Source organism: Scyliorhinus canicula, chromosome 3 (genome assembly GCF_902713615.1).
Source record: "Scyliorhinus canicula chromosome 3, sScyCan1.1, whole genome shotgun sequence".
NCBI lineage: Eukaryota > Metazoa > Chordata > Chondrichthyes > Carcharhiniformes > Scyliorhinidae > Scyliorhinus > Scyliorhinus canicula.
In genome coordinates this window covers 37,868,329-37,885,949 of record NC_052148.1, presented here as the reverse complement: position 1 = coordinate 37,885,949, position 17,621 = coordinate 37,868,329, and the positions used below count along the sequence as shown (strand labels likewise).

General features: G+C 43.9%; 1 protein-coding gene across 11 annotated transcripts in view; it reads left to right on the top strand.

The window, feature by feature from the left end:
* Positions 1–17,621, top strand: part of ctbp1 (C-terminal binding protein 1) — a 394,244-nt gene that overhangs the window by 331,998 nt on the left and 44,625 nt on the right. For all 11 annotated transcript variants that reach the window (XM_038793325.1, XM_038793324.1, XM_038793323.1 and 8 more), the window contains one exon: positions 1,643–1,797. In XM_038793325.1, the coding sequence (XP_038649253.1) occupies positions 1,643–1,797 (155 nt within the window). The remainder of the gene's footprint in view (positions 1–1,642; positions 1,798–17,621) is intronic.

Sequence of the window (17,621 nt, the reverse complement as noted above, 5' to 3'; positions counted from 1 at the left end):
CTTGAAGAAAAGGGTACAAAGCACTGTCGGAGGGGATGGTGGGATCTAATTCTGTAGTAACTTTCAAAAGAATGTATGCTTGAGGGAATAATGATTGTAAGGCTATAAAGAAAATGCAAGGGCATTGGACTAATTGGATGATTCTTCCAAAGAGCCAGCAAAGACAACCTTTCCTTGTACTACATTCCTTTATGGTCTGGGATCAACCTTGCCAAACAGATAGGTATCTGAAAGAAAAAGATTTTCTGGTCTCACCCAAAAATGACTTGCTCGGATTTCCAGTATGTTCTATTTATCTTTATTTAATATTTCAGTTTTTTCCTTTAGATTTAGATTTATTGTCACGTGTACCCAGGTACAGTGAAAAGTATTGTTCTGCGTACAGTCCAGGCAGATCGTTCCATACATGTAAAACATAGGACATATGATAAATACACAATGTAAATACATAGACGTAGACATCGGCTGAAGCATACGGAGTATAGTGCTACTCCGTAGAGAAGATGCATGGAGGAGATCAGTTCAGTGCATAAGGGCCATTCAGGAGTCTGATAACAGTGGGGAGGAAGCTGTTTTTGAACCTGTTATTGTGTGTTCTCAGACTTTTCTATCTTCTACCTGGTGGGAAGAGGCTGGAAGAGAGAATAACCCGGATGGGAGGGGTCTTTGATTATGCTGCCCACTTTCCCAAGGCAGTGGGAGATCCAGAGATTCAATGGATGGGAGGCGGGTTCGTGTGATGGAATAGGCTGTGTTCATGACTCTAGTTTCTCCACTTGTATCTCCGCTTTTTAAAAATATTAAAAATTTAATGAGGGTAGAAATTTGCAAGCAGTGATTATTTTGGTTCATCTGAAAGGGACGAGTGTGAATTCTACCTGATCCCCTCCATGTCACGAAAAGAAAATCCAATTATGATTTCATTATTAGGATCGCGATTAAATTGATTAAGATTAAGTGTGATGGTCTTCCATAAAATATTTGGTCATCTTTCTTCAGAATCTGGTAGGGCATGGAATAAATAATTCAGAAAGCTTTACTATAGACTTTTTAAATGAGTGACTAAGTTTGCTTACGGAAAGTGTACATGTACACCATGGTGCTGGTCCACTATGTTGCCCTATCCACAACAACACAAACTGTCACTAGCTAAAGAATGAGTTAACATCTCCTGTTGTAAGAAATACTTACGCAGTTCAAGTAGATCTTTAGAAGCAGTTTGCACTTTATAATTCCATTTGACCACAGTGCATATCTATTCATTTTCTTTGGCTCAGATTTTGTTTTCTGACTAACTACACCATCAGCATTTATTATCCATGAACATAACTAACTAGAATGATAGGTTGAGATTTCCTTAACCTCTGGTTTGAATAGTTAACCCTTTCACTGAGCATTTGCATAGCTGAATGTATTTGAACTAAAAAGTGCAGATGTAGGTTCCACGAAAGGTTTAGAATCCTGAAAAGAGCCACAGTAACATTCCTCTTCTCTGTACTTAGGTTGGCGAGATTTTTCTTGTACATTGCTGAGCTGTCTGCCAAGAAAATCTGGAATATGATTTGCATAGCAGATGGAAATAAAGTCAAGTACTGATGTCATAAAACCTTATGCAATTTTTGTATTTCTTTTTTGACTCTAGGCATTCGTCCTCCTATTATGAATGGCCCCATGCATCCACGCCCCCTGGTGGCCCTGCTGGACGGCCGTGATTGCACTGTAGAAATGCCCATTCTAAAAGATGTGGCTACAGTGGCTTTCTGTGACGCACAATCTACACAGGAGATTCACGAAAAGGTGAGCACAAGAAGCTTAAAATCTTTTATTACTTGCTGACCATATTTTACTATATGTGTGATAATTAGGTTGCCTTGCCATTCAGAACTACAACTTAACATTTCTGTTTTCCTTTGCCCATTTGCTTATACATCGAGTGCTGTTGGCATCTTGGACACTGGTTTGATTGAGTTACTGGGCCTAAGGGTGTGAGGGTGTACAATTAACCTACACGATTGATCATGTAATTAATTGTGCAGCACAGAATGAGGTCATTTGACCTATCATGCCTGTGCTAGTTGTTGAATTATCTTTCGATTTAAACCATGTATTTTTATATTAATGATAATTCAGTCCCTTAGTAGTTTAGCTCAATGATGCCGTCATGCAAATCACTCTAATTATAACAACATGCGCAGTTGAAGTATTAAAAACTTAAAAAGTACGAAATTTCATGCTAATTATAATTGTTTATAGCATTTGATTTCTTAATTTTGAAAGTGTGCGTGCTCCAGCTCCATCCTAATGGTTTTTTAATATAATGTAAATGTGGTTAGATAAGAGCTGTTCAGAATTAAATCAATAACATTTTGCTAAATGAAATGCGAGAACAAATGACTGCAGTAATTCAAAAGCTCAGTCTCCATTGGCTAAATTGCTAGCGTAAGTGGAAGAATTAATATTGCCTGAAGAAAATCCCAGCTTTACACAGCATGGAGAAGAAAATGTAAATGAGGTCATTTGAAAACACACTAACTGTCGACAGGAAGGCCTGTTCATCTCACTGAAATATTTAACTTATCCAAAGAGGTTTGCCAAATTTGTTTGTGGTTTTGTGGGCCAAATGCAGCTCTGTGACCCATGCGTGACACAATATTCTGCAGTAGGATGGTGGGCATGCACCTACAAGTCCTCAATCATGTACAGATCTCGAGGCATTAATTAAATTTAATAGTTTAAGAAAGTTACTAACTAGATTCTAAAAGAGGGAGTACATATTTTTTTTTTAAGATCATGGATGGGAAGGCGTGACCTGTAGTAATTAGGGGAAAGAAGGGTTTTTATAAAGTGCTTCTCAGGTTGCAGGCATCATTGGCTTGGCCAACATTTATTGCCGACCCCTAATTGCCCTTGAGAAGGTGGTGGCGAGCCTTCTTCTGGAATTGCTGCAGTCCAGGTGGTGTAGGTAAACCCACAGTGCACCTGGAAATAACGTGGCCTGTCACTGTCAACATTAGTCTTGTACGGTGCATGAGGAAGAGAGTGAGCAAAAGGTTGTTGTATATGAAGGTGCCAATGACCTAGCGAGGCGGGTCGGGTGCTTTTTGGCGCCGCCTTTTTGGCCCCGATCTTTTGGCTCCGTTTTTTTGGCACTCAGTTGTTATGGCGCTCATTTTTTTGGCCCACCACGGTTTGACGCCAAAGCATGTAAATAAATGGATTAAATTAAACTAGGATAAAAATACGAAACCTTTATTCTGGATAAAAATACGAAACCTTTATTCTGGATAAAAATACGAAACCTTTATTCTGGCATAAAAGAAAGTAATAATTAAAACTCAGTAATTTAATGTATTTCGTAATTGTGGGCTATACCACGCAAATATTCTAATGGTGTTCTCTCATCAAACTGGCGCACAATATTCAAAATGCGCTCGTCAGCTCTCACATACTTAAGAAGTTTTTGTTTTGGAGCATGGCCAGCAACCAATTGTTCATAATATGCATCTCGGTTGTTTTTAATTTTTCTCAGTCCATCAATAAATTTCCATATAATGGGGTGGTAAACTCCTAATTCCGCATATACCTTTCTATGTGCTGCTTCTGCGTGATTGTTAGTTTGGTCCTCTCCGTTGATTGTGCGATTGTACTGGTTCCACATCTCTGAAGGAAAAAGAGGGGGCCGCCTGCCATTGCCTCTTCTCATTGGTCGTCCTACGTAATTATCTTCAAACCAGTTAAGCAGCGATTGAAGTTCTACTGGCAAGTCTTCGGACAGGGTATCGATGTAGTTATCCAAGTAAGGAACAGGCACGAAACATAAGGCTATGATCATTTTAGCTCTTAAAGCAAATTCGGAATCATTGTTATATAAAACCTGGCACCCAATCTGTTTAAGGTGCTTGTACACGTTGTGAGCGAAATGGAAGAAACATCCTTGTATCGTTACTCCTGGAAAACATTCTTCCATTGCAGAAATAGCTGCCTGTTCAAAGTCACAAGAAATTCTTCCTGGATTTAATCCTGGGATTGCGTCATGAACCATCTGAAACATGCGTACATATGTTGCATGCCTTTTATTTGGTAATAAGACATATAAAACTGGATGAACTCCTCCATGCCTTCTTCCCATAATTACATAAACCTGTGTAAATAACGGAGGAGATAATTTAAAGGTCCCATCAACATACCACACTTCAGAATCTAATAGAAACACAGTCCAGCTCTGTCTCCCAAAAATTAAAATTCTATCATCTTCATGACCACTGTCTGCTATTAAAAAGTTCTCACGTTCACCATTGTTCTTCATATAATGTTTGTAATCATCGGGGATCACTAATTCACGAACATGAACAGGATTTGGAGGAACGAGGTTCATTTGATTTCTTCTTCTCCTTACAATTTGCTTCATTGCGTCTGCAGTTGGAAGTACTCCTTGAGCGGCTTGAGAAATATTTTCATTGTTTTTAGTGTGTATACGGGCTTTGCACTCGTTCTTGTTTTCACATCTCCAAAACTTCATCAAAGTGTCCTTCTTGCTATGCTTGTCGAACACATATAGATATCCATTGTGAGAAAATTTAGGTTTGTCTTTCTTACTTAAAATACTTTCAGCCATTTCTGCAAACTTTACTGATTCTCATAAATTTTTATGAGAATCAGATGAGTAAAATTAGACTTAACTACTTTTACATTTTTAGAGTAAAATTCTAAGAGTATGTTTCGCTACAGAACTAGGTGGAATTTTGGTGGAACTAGGTCCAGAACTACATTTAAAATGTTGGTTTTAAAACTGGTTATTAAGTAGGTAATTAAGATTCGGCGCCAAATCGTTGAATGCCAAAACAATCGGCGCCAAACCAATTCAGCGCCAAAAGATCGGCGCCAAAATGGCGGGGCCAAATTGTACCATTCCCAGCGAGGCAGGTATTGAGGGTCTGTGGTCAGATTTTGGGAGCTGGTGAGAAATTTAAAAGTAGACCTTGTGTGTAGTAGGGGAACCAAAGCCAGCATTCCAAGGATGACCAAAGCGATGGAGAATAATGAAGCAAAAGAAGAGGATGCATGTCAAGTGAATTCTTCGAGCTATATACAGCAGTTTGAGGAGGGAAGTGAAGAGGAAAATAAGACTGGCAAAGAGGAAATAGAATGGCAGATAACATAAATGGAAACTTAAATTCACAATCTATATCAATGATTTGGATGTTGGGATCAAATTTAATATTTTCAAGTTTGCCGATGACACAACTAGTTGGGATTGAGAGTTGTGAGGATTATGCAGAGAGGCTTCAAGGGGATTTAGGCTGGCTAAATGAGTGGGCAAATGTGAAAAATTTTTGGTAGGAAAAACGGAAATGCAGAGTAATTTTTAAATGGTGGTTGTTTATGAAAGTGTTGTTGTCCAAAAGGACCAGTGTGTCCTTGCTTGTGAGTCACTGAAAGCTAGCATGCAGGTACATCAAGCAATTAGGAATGCAAATGGTTTGTTGACCTGTATTGCAAGAGGATTTGCATACTGGAGTAAAGCTATGTCACTGCAGTTGCATAGAACATTGGTGAGACCGCACCTGGAGTATTATGTTCAGTTTTGGTCCCTTTAACTAAGGACGGATCTACTTGTCATAGATGGAGTGCAACAAAGTTCCACCAGACTAACTTTTGGGATAGCAGGATTGTCCTATGAGGAGAGATTGTGAAGACTGGGCCTGTATTCTCCAGAGTTTTGAAGAGTGAGAGGTGATCTCATTTGAACCATAGGAAATTCTTACAGAGGGGTGCCTAGAACCTTACTCTAGAGGGCTGTGCAGGCTCATCATTGAGTGACCGCGATCGATAGATTTCTAGCTAATAAAGTGATAAAAGGGTAGGGGGGGATTGTGTGGGAAACAGAGGGTGCGATTTAATGCAAAAAGTCTAAAATGTCATATCCGGCACGACTTCCTGGATGTTTCCTGACTGCCGACCCGGCAAAAATGATCCCCCATGAGCTTCAAGCAGGCATGGCTGTCCTGCCAGCTGCTTCGCCAGATTCGCGCCCGGCAGCTCCCTGCTAACGACAAGGAGCTGCTTTTAAACGCTCCCTCCACATTCACTCCCAGTCAGCACACAAGCATGGCACCACGCTGACCTGCTCTACGCTTCGGGGATGCCGACCGGGCCAGGCTTCTTGGTACTGTGCAGGCGAGACCGGATACTCTATACCCCGAGGGGGTTGAAAGATCAGCTCCTGGGAGGCAGTGGCAGCAGTCGTCGCTTCAGCCAGGAGGACGGTCGTACAGAGCAGGAAGAAGATCAACAATGACCTGCACCAATCACAAGGGTAAGTTAACACGGCCCTTTGAAATACCCCCCCCCCCCCCCCCCCCCCCCCCAAAAGCAGGTCAGTGGCTGGCACCTTGCACCCTCCCCACATCCTGTCACCACGCTTGTACCCCAGCACACATCACGCAATCCCTCATGTCCAGGTGCAGTGTCCACACATGCCACCTGTCATAGACCACCCCCCCCCCCCTCACCTGTTACACCAAGCAGATGGCTAACAATGCCCCGTCTCTGTCCCCGCAGGGTAGGTTAGCCCATAATAGGCGTGAAAGGGCCCAGATGGGCACCAGAGTTCCAGACATCACCCCCTGTAAGGAGAGGGCCCTGGAGATTGCGGAATTGGCCGAGGAGAGAGCAGAGAAGTTGTCCTTCTGGGGTGAGGACCCACTGCCCCTTCACCCAGATAACCTACCTCAAATGTGTTTGTGTCAGGCAAATGATCCTTCCCTCCCACTGACCACATATCCCTTCTCCCACAGGATCTCCGTCTGATGGGGCCGGCCATTGGAGGTCGCTCCCCACCACCCAACAGAACACCTCTGAGGACAGCTCTGAGGATACCACTGTTGAGCATCACAGCTGTCATCCCCACCCGTCTCCAGCACAGAAGGTTGGCGACATGAGTGTACAGGCTTCCGGGGCACAATCTGGTGAGCAGCACTCAGTTGCTGATGCACATCAGGTGGAGGCAGGAGGATCCAAGGGACTCAGCTGGATCCCATGACTCGGCTGAGTCCCAGTCAGGTACCTCTGGGCAGAGTCATCCCCAAGCTGATGCAGCGCTCGGACAGGGCATTGAGATTCAGGAGGGGATGGCACCGACTCCAGCAAGTGCATACCATTTGGAGGAGTCCCAGAGGCTACGGGCGCAGGAGATGAGGCTGGAAATGCATGGCAATGAGGCCAAAACTGCTAGGGTGGCGAGCACTGTAGAAAGCCTGCACAATGTCAGCGCCTTGAGTGGTGGTGTCCAAGGCGCATCTCAGTCAGTGATGGCCTTGGCTGAGGGCCTAGATATCATGTCCTACTGTGAGGACATGTCCCAAATACAGGTGGACAATTCCAAGGCACTGCAGAACATGTCCCAGTTGCGGAGGGCATCAACACCATGGTGCAGACAATGGGGAGTCAGCAGAGCCAGATGACACCGAGACCGCCATCCCATGGCGACCCCGAGGACCCGAAGTGCACCTTTGGGGAGGAAGGAGCGTTGTAGGCTGACCCCAGTGCCTGCCACCTGGGAGACAACGGAGGTCTCCATTTCACCCCTTCCTGACACCGGTGCGTCTCCAGTTCAGCAGGCAGAACAGGATGACGTGGCGATGCCATTGAGTCCGGTAAGCCGGCTGGGATCCCCCTCCAGAGGATGTCCACCAAGGACATTAAAAGCCACAGGATGCAGGCCTCACTAACTTGATAGGGGGCCTCACTAACTTGATAGGGGGCCTCACTAACTTGATAGTCAGCTGCCCGAGCATACAGGGCATCCTTGACTTCATGGCCTGTAACTTGTGATCTGCCGTACAAGCCCCTGCTCGTGCCCTGGAATGATCTGGTGGAATAAGTATTCAGGGCTGCGAACAGGGCTGTGGTGACCATCACGGCCACTGGGAGCAAGCATCCTCCTCCTCCATGAAGTGCCAAGTCCGCGAGGACATTGCACAGGTGTCGCATCGTCTCCTTGTTGAGGTGGAGTCTCTTGCGTCACATGCGTACATCCTGGGCCGTTGCCGGCGTCCCCCTCGGTCCCCTCGGCCTGATGCGTGGCTCGGTCTGCAGGGTACGGTGACCCCTGAACTTGGGGTGCTGCCTCCAGCCTAGATCGACGCTATTGCAGCCTTCTCCTGCTCGTGGGCTACCACCAGCACCATGAGGGAAGCCGCTGTGGGTTGAACAACACCATCCATTGTGGTATCTGGATGAAATTGGTGAAGGAGAGAGACCGACAATCAGTCAAGGCTTCCACATCAGGACTCTCGTATTCCCCCGAGCCTCGCTGCCTCCAGGCAGCAAACAGCAACAGCACAATAGCAAGCACACAGCTCCCAAACAGAAACACAAACCAGCGACAGTACGAAAAGGCGCCTGCAACTTAAATGGTCTCCAAACCTGAAATAATAAACAATCACCAACAGAATAAAGCCACCCAATCTTCAATGGCATTTTGCCATGACCTTCAAGTTGCTCAGTTGAAGCAAAGTAAAATAGGCAGTAGCAAGCAACCACACTGCTTCCAAGCAATGTGCAGACAACAGTACAATGAAAGCACAGCAAGCTGCAAGAGCAGTTCTGAATGCCTGCAGCAAGTTGCTCAGTTGAATCAGGCCACCACCCTTCCCCTCAAGTAGTACCGGCATCTGGTCACCTGACTCCGTCCAGTCCTTGGTCCAGGCCACAGAACAAAGAACACTTCAGCACAGGAACAGGCCCAAGAGGAGCAGCCATCGCTGAAGGCCCAAGAGGAGTGTGATGAGCTTGCTGGGGCCAGTTAGCAGGTGCTGAAAGGTATGGGAGGTCAATGTGGAGGTCAAGACAGGCGCTAACAGCGGGAGCTGTAAGACTCTGGTAGGTGTCGGCAATATGTTGACTTTTTGAAGCCTCAGAAAATACCTCCAAAAACGGTCGACTTGTATGCAGAGTGTCAAAGTGAACTGCCAGCATGGGTGTGGGTGGTTGCCATTTTGAAATATCATCGGCATTCTATGCAAAAGAGTGGGCTCTTGACAGGTTGCAGAGATTTTCAGAATGATTCCAAGGATGAGGGATTTTAGCTACAAGGTTAAGTTGGAGAAGCAGTGTTGATCTCCTCTGAGCAAAGGAGATTGAGGGGTGGTTTGATAGAGGTGTGTAAAATTATGCCGGTCTTAAAGAAGGTAGATAAAGAAATGCTGGAGAAGAATAAAACTTGATCTCCCTTCAAATGTACAAAATTCTTGGTGCTCAATGGATAGATGCAGGAAGGATGTTTCCCCTGGCTGAGAGGGTCTAAAACCAGGGGACGCAGTCTCAGAATAAAAAGAAGTTTTCCCCCTGGGATGGCGGATTCCAAGATTTCTCCACCTTCTGAATGCTGAGGAAACTCTGACATTGAGTATCCTCAAGACTAAGATTGATAGATTTCTGCATATTAAAAACATTAAGGAATTATGTAGGAAAATGGTGTTAAAATGGAATATCGGCCATGATCTCATTGAATAGCGGAACAGACTTAAAAGGTTGAATGGCCTACTCCTGTTACTTATGATCAATTGGCTGATGGGACGAAGACGATGGGACATAAATTTAAGATTCTGGGGGAGGAATTTGAGGAAGAACTTTCATACAGTAAATGGTAATGACCTGGAAATCTCTGTCTGTGAGGGGGGTGGAAGTGGTGATGAAGAATGATTTCAAAAGGAAATTTGGGGATACGAGAATGGAGAGGCGAATGGAACTGACTGGATTGTTCGCCAGAGAGCCGGCTTGGATTTGTTGGACCGAATCGCCTTCTCTGTGCCTTTATGACTGTCTGACTTTGTAGAGGGATGTTAAGTATTATCCCACAAGAGGACCATCCTGCATAACCTGGGCTACAGTCTTGCACAACCTACTGTGCAAATGGAGCAGTCCCCTTGTCTGCAATAGTTAAGATTCTGCACATGCTTTCTGGTGAGGGGAAGATATGAAGTATGGTTAAAAAGCATTTCCTTTTAATATGTGTTGAATTGCCATGTTGTGGTTCAAATGCATTGTTAATAATATCATCCCCCCTCCCCCACTGCCCAATATAGTTGTGTTTGTACTTCTTGTAATGCCAATTATGAATATGGTACTTTTTTAGAGATACATTTTGTCATAGCATATTTGTAACATTTTTTAAACTGCTAATTTATTTTATAAAACAGTGTTTTGTAACATTTTCTGATAAGACCCATGTGGATTCAAACCACGACTCTACTGTAAGATACTGTTAACTACAATAATGGCTCACACCCTTTGTTCTTTCTGTTACTGCTGATAAATTAAAGTGCAGATGGTAAGAATGCAATAACTCCATGAATGCTTTCTATTGTGTGTAACTGCACATTGCTCATTCAACCACCTCAGCTGGAGAAATGGAAAGAAAATGACTGGTGGAATAATTTGTTATTTTCATAGTCAATCCATATCCCTGCCAACTTTGCAGAAAGCATCCCTGCAGAAAATTGATTCCACCTTTATGAAAATCTAGAAAATGGAAAAAGACAAAGTGCACAGTGGGCGAAGATTGCCTTTGATCGAGAAGAAATCTTTACCTACTGTTTATGAGGGGTGGGTAGTGGAGATTTTGCTCTTTCTTTCATGAAATGAAAGAAACAGAATGGAGCAAAAATTGGTTATGGTCCATATTCTGGCACATGTCTGAACTGGAAGGCCAAAGGTCCACCTGAAGTTTGGTCTCCAGCATGGTTGAAATAATTTGTAATAACCATAGGGGAGATGGTAATGTCACTGGATTAGTAATCCAGAGGCCCAGGGTAATAATCTGGAGTCATGAGTTCAAATCCCACCACAACTGTTGGTGGAATTTAAATTCAGTTAATAAATCTGGAATATAAAGCTTGTTTGTCTCCGTAATGGTTACCACAAAGCTATCAATAGTTTTGTAAAAACCCATCTGCTTCCCTAATGTCCTTTTAGGGAGGGAAATTCCCCATCCTGAACTGATCCAGATCCAGACACACAGCACTGATCCAGACACAGACACACAGCAATGTGGTGACTCTTAACTCCCATTGATGTCCAAAGATGTGCAAGTTAGGTGGATTAGCCATGCTAAATTGCCCTTAGTGTCCAAAAAAGGTTAGGTGGGGTTACGGGGATAGGGTGAAGGTGTGTGCTCAAGTAGGATGACCTTTCCAAAGGCCGGTGCAGACTTGATGGGCCAAATGGCCTCCTTCTGCACTGTAAATTCTACGATTGTATAAATGGCCTAGCAAGCCACTCACTTCAAGAGAAATTGGGGATGGGCAACACGTTCTGACCTTGACGGAAACACCCACAACTCTTGAAAGAATAAAGAAAAAAAAATCTGAACAAAATGCTGGCGTATATGAGAATGAAATGAAAATCGCTTATTGTCACGAGTAGGCTTCAAATGAAGTTACTGTGAAAAGCCCCGAGTCGCCACATTCCGGAGCCTGTTCGGGGAGGCTGTTACGGGTATATGGTGGCTCCAAAGGCAGTTGCTCCATTGCAAGGGTTTTATTTTTAGGTAGGTTGTGACAGTGGGGTAGAAGGCCAACAGGAGGGGCTGGTGGCAGTCGCCAGTAACGCCTGAGCCTCCCTGCTCCACAGAAATGTAGTTTTTTATTTAAACTTCTAAATCCTCGGTGGCGGCCTTTGCTTTGGCTACAGTGGTCACTTCTAATCCTGGGCTCCGAGCTGAAGAGAGTCATGTTGTCGCAACCTTTCCTCCTGCATTCATCAGGATAAAAGCTTTGACAAAGGGTCACCTGGACTCGAAACGTTAGCTCTTTTCTCCCCCTACAGATGCTGCCAGATCTGCTGAGGTTTTCCAGCATTTTCTCTTTGGTTTCAGATTCCAGCATCTGCAGTAATTTGCTTTTATAAAAGCAAGAATACCAAATTTCAAATGAGCACCACAATTGATAGTACAGGTGACAGGATGGTAATTGGTTGAAATGCATTGTAAAGCAAATTACAAATGGATTTGGCCAATGTATTAAGAATTGTGATGCATTTAAGTCTTCAGTACCTACAATAGTTATGTTTTTCCTATGCGTAAATAGGAGCCCATGTGTAAATAGGAGCTAAAGATACCTCTGGGTTTGAGCTTTCAATTTTCCACATATCTAGATTTCCATCTTGACTTGTAATAGCTGGATAGGAAACATGTTGACTGAAAATGAGGTGCTATCTCAGTGGGAAACTGCCAGAGACTGAATAATAAAGCTCACTTGCCAGCTCTCCTGATTGGCAAATGGTGCGTGATAGTAACACCTAGAAGCACCTTACCAGTCTGCTTTTTAATGATGCTGTTCCAATTCGTGTTTTATGTCTGTGTCATTCAGACTTGTACAGTGTATTGTTGCTAAACATGCAGTAAAATGCTGGCAATTTTACTAATACAACAGAAATACTGTAGCAGCCTCAGTTGGAAGATGTGGTTTTGCATTGAAGTCATCTGCAATGTATGTTGTACAGAGAATAACTCCTGTTTCTAGATCGCACAGGTTACATGTTCACAAAACAGAATGGGCAGGCAAGTAGCAGATGTAGCGCAGCCAGCGAGCCATTGAAATCTCTATTCACATCGGCAGGACAGGAAGAACTTGTCGGTATGCGGGGCTGGAAAAGTCCGGCCTTAATGGCACAGTTATAAAGAATGTGCCACTGCAGAGGGACCTAGAGTTTCATGTATATCGATCCTTGAAGGTGATAAGGACACAGTTAGTGAAGCAATGGCATTTTGAGCTTCGTAGAGTTATTGAGTACAATAGCAGGGAAGGTATACTGAACATTTTTAAAGCTCTGGTTAATCACAACTAGTGCACTGTCCAGTTCTGGTCACCACACCTTAGGAAGAATGTGAGGGTTCTTGAGAGTGTGCTGAGGCAATATACCAGAATGGTTTCATGGATGGGAGACTTGAGCCACAATGTTAGTTTAGAGAAGCTGGGATTGATCTCCTTGGCGATAAAGTGGTCGAGGGGATAGCTAATATTGGCATACACGATCATGACAGGTTTGGATAAGGTAGACAAAAAACATTGGTTCCCACAGCTGATGGTGCAAGGGCCCAGGGGGACACAGATTTAAGGTTTGGGGCAGGAGATGCAGGGCGCAATGTTAGGAAGAATCTTCCTGGAACTGGCTGCTGGCAATTCAGGGTCATTAACTTGCAGGACTAAGGGGTAGGGCACAGCAGGGGAAATGAGTCTGATTGGATTAGTGTATAGATATCATGGATTCGATGGATCAAATGGGTCCTCTGTGCCGTCTGGTCTCCTCTGTGCCATGATGATTGTGTGATTCCAAAGTTTCCTCCAAATTAACATTTGGAAGACTAAAGCCATTGACTGCAACCTCCCGCTATGTACTTTGTTCGCTAGCCACTAATTCCATTACTCCCCTGCCCTGGCCACTGTCTCAGACGGAACCATACTGTTGATACTTGGCTGAACTGAAGTTCGATTACACACTCTTTTCTCTCCATAGCATCCATCCACTTCCATAATAATATAACTTCCATCTGTACCTCAGCCTGTCTTCCTGAAACTGTTCCTTCATGCTTAGGCTCAGCTTTTCTAATGCTCTCCTGGCTGGCTTCCCATCCTCTACTTGCCATTAACATAAACTCATACAAAATATTGCTGTCCTCCTCCTAACCCCGAAGTCCTGTACACTTATCACCTATGTGCCTTTAACTTGCGTTGACTCCCAGACCATCAATGTTACAATTTCAAAGTTCTCATACCAGTTTCCAAGTTACACCCAAGGCTGCATCCTTCCCTCCTTCCATAAACTTGACAGTTAAAGGCCTCTGGAATTCCATGTCCCCACCCCATTCTAGCCATATACATTTTGCACTTCCTTCACCCCACTCTTGACAGCCATGCAGTCATCCATCACAGCCCTTTTGAAATGTTCACCCTGAAACCTCTTCATCTTAAAAGACTCCCTAAAACCTACTTCTGACCACGGTTAACATTACCCTTCCTTGTATCTCCTCCTTTAGCTTGGTGGCAGTCTTTGAGTACATTTCTGATGTATTCTATTATGTTAAAGGAGATATGTAAATGCAAGTTGTTGGAACTAGAACCAAGGATGGTTGAGATTTTCTAAGTTTAATATAGTTCTCAAAACCTGCATTGCAAACCGCAAGGATTTGCTTTGATGTTTTCTTTCAATTTGCTGAATCAGAGTTTGTTATTTTCCTGTGTTTTACATGTATGGCATTACTGGGGTGAAATCTGTAACTGAGATAGTTCGCTTGGAAAACCTGTACTACTATGTTGTAACAAAGCTGAATGCGGTTTTGGATAGGCTTTGCATAATAAATAGGAAAATACAAGGTCAGGAAGTATAACCTGACCGTCCTTTACTAATCGGAAAGAAATACTTTTAAATTAATAATACCATGTTTATACTGACTGTAGTGGAATTATAGCAACAGTGGTGTAGCATTACAATATTGTTTTTGAATTGTCAAAGCAGCTATCTCGGTCACCTGTAATTAAACACTTGCTGCGTCACTTCTGCATATTTTCCCCACAGATATCAATTGCCCTCATAGAAACGCAAAGCAAAGAACGGCAAAATTGAGTCTGAAATTTAAATAGTTTATTACACGTTTACCTTCTCCGCATTGTACACACCCAATAGCTATATTTCAACTAAAATTATCGTTGCGGCCACACCAGATGATGTCAGAGAGCTCGTGCACCTTCACATGAATTCTGTGCCAACAATATATTTAGAAATTCTGTTCAGTGAAAGGAAAAGCACATTTTAAATGAAAGGCTGAAGTTTATTATTCTACATTCATTTTACAAGTGTAAAACTAATAGCAAAATGTCCAATGTGTTGACATTGTATAGGTGCTCATTTCAAGCCCCCACCATATTGGTTCAAGCACTTTCGTTGCATAAACAAAATCGGGGTCCATCGCCGTGATCAATTTGTTTTTTGGGCGCACATCAACCAAACCAGTGGTCTGTAAGGGGAGCACTGGAAGCTGCTCAGAATGCAAGTTACAGGTTTCATACCCCTCCTAGTTCCATATTAAAATGGGCCTCCACACATACCCTCCCCTTCTCACAATTATTACCTTTCTCATTTTGTGTATTCAATGAGGTGAATTGTGCAATGCACTTAAATTGTTAAAATTCACGATCCTTTTACGGTTGTACAGTGCTGTGGTTTTTGTGAGTAGACAAATGTATGAAAAGATTCTGGGCGCGCTGCACCCGGAAAGCAGCATGCTGTGGCACAATGTGGCTGATAAAAGCCAGGCGATCCCGCTCCTGGGATCTACCCGGATCACAACGCCTCGTGAGATCAAACACAATCTCGCAAGACGTAATGTAAATGCAATGCAAATCCGGCCCACTGTGGGCGGGATCAGTTTTGGCAAAACTGTATATTAGAGCAAGGCAGCTAGTCTCACTTTAATCTCTAGTTTCCCAAGGCACTCGAGGCTTTGGGATCAATCCCCTCGGGTGAGCGCCGTTCAGTACTGGTCTCCACAAACTGGACCGGACATGACGACACTCGGGTGATTCCCAGAGAATCCGAGGCCCCCAGGTGCATCCCCTTTGGTCATGGAGGCACCCTGGCATTGCTGGTGTCAAGCTGGCACTATCCACACAGTGGCAATCGGCTCAGGGGTGCCCTGCGTGGGTGTTGGGAGGAGTGCGAGGTGGGGGGGGGGGGGGGGGGGGGGGTGCGAGGATCCTTCATCGGCAGTTGGGGGGACTGGGTCAGTTCGGGGGCTCCAGAGATGACATCCCGATGTCTCACACACTGAGGAGTGCCAGCGGAAGGACGTCCTCAATGCAGAAAAAGGGGCCATGTGCGACCTCAGCACGCGTTCCCCGCTGAGGCTCCCTATCTAATCCGAGTGCTGTTCGATACCATTGTGCTTCTCGGTGCTGAGAGAGCCAAGAAACAAATGGCTAAACGCATTTCGATATGGGACTTTGATCCCACTTTCAAAGTTAAATGCGTTTCTAATGTCTTTTATTCACGCTGCTGGAGAAGGTTTTATCATTTGCAGATTACCCTGGTAAATGTGAAGGACCGCTGTATATTCTTAGTCTTTTTTGAAGAATCCAAGATCCCGGTTGAGGCCGCACTTGAGGGATCTTGGATTCATGTCGCATTACATTCACCCCCCACCATCTGGCCTGGACTTGCAAAATCCGACCAACTGTCCTGGCTTGAGACAATTCACACCTCTTTAACCTGGGATCACCCCCTATCTCTGGATCTGTAATGATCTGATTACCCGCAAATGCTCGCATTCCAAGCATTGTCTGGCATCTCTGACTTTGTCTATATCAATGTTTCTGGAACATACCACTCTATTCCCGTACCAGCCTCCCCGGACAAGCGCCGGAATGTGGCGACTAGGGGCTTTTCACAGTAACTTAATTGAAGCCTACTCGTGACAATAAGCGATTTTCATTTCATTTCATTTCATTCACCTGAGGAAGGAGCAGTGCTCCGAAAGCTTGTGTTTGAAACAAACGTGTTAGACTTTAACCTGGTGTTGTAAGACTTCTTACTGTGCTTACCCCAGTCCAACGCCGGCATCTCCACATCATAGTTCCCAAATAACAGAGGTCAAGTCTGCGCTTTTTGTCAAAGTTCAGTTGAATTTTATTTGTCTGCTTGTGCCACTGGTAAACTTTATTTGTCAATATAAAATTAGGTCAGATTTGATTGTCTTTAGCGAATACAGTAGTTAGTTTTCATTCCATTATAAATTGTGGTCATTTTTCAAATCATAATACACAATATAAAATGGCTGAGTGATTTAAACAAAAGAAAGATGGCGATTTAGCAAAAGCAAGCAAAAAAATAGGTTTCAGAAAGAGATAGACTGATTCTGGAATGGAATTTCCATCCCGACAAGTGATTCTTAAGGAGATTATTATCTTAAGGTCTCACCTTTTTTTTACAGCTGTGATTGGCTTTAACTAATTTATAACTCGCTCAATTCGGCCAAACTCTGTCCGTCAATTTAAGGTATTTAAATATATTGGTGTGAATTTCCCATTCCATCGCTTGAGAAAAACTCTTCTCTAGAATGAATCACTCTAGACTGGTTGTCACCATGGAAACGGAACTGCCCGTTGTTTCACACCATGGGGCCTTTTAGCTGTTTGACGACACTGTTCTTACAATCTTAAGAAAGTCTCAAGCAACTTGCAAAATGTTCCCAGCTATTCGGTTTTCCTCACTCTTATGGTTAATCATATGGTAATATGATTTAGTTAATTACTCTTCATGGGTTCTCAATTAAACCTTTTACCTATATCATCTATAGCTAACTAGAAAGCCAATTTCTATCAAGGAGTGAGCAATTGAAGCTTGGTTTTGGGAGGGCAGATGAGCCTTTGTGGGTGGAAGGAGAGAGAGCGCCATTGCACGAGTGAGTGAAAGATTGGGCTGCAGGAAAGTGTCAGAGGTCGCATTCGCAGTGGGGAAGAGGACGACTGATCGTGTTTGGGGATGCGGAGGAGGATGACTGATCGCATTGGGGATATGTGTTACATCTTGGTGGGTTTTATTTAATTTTTCCAATTAAGGGGCAA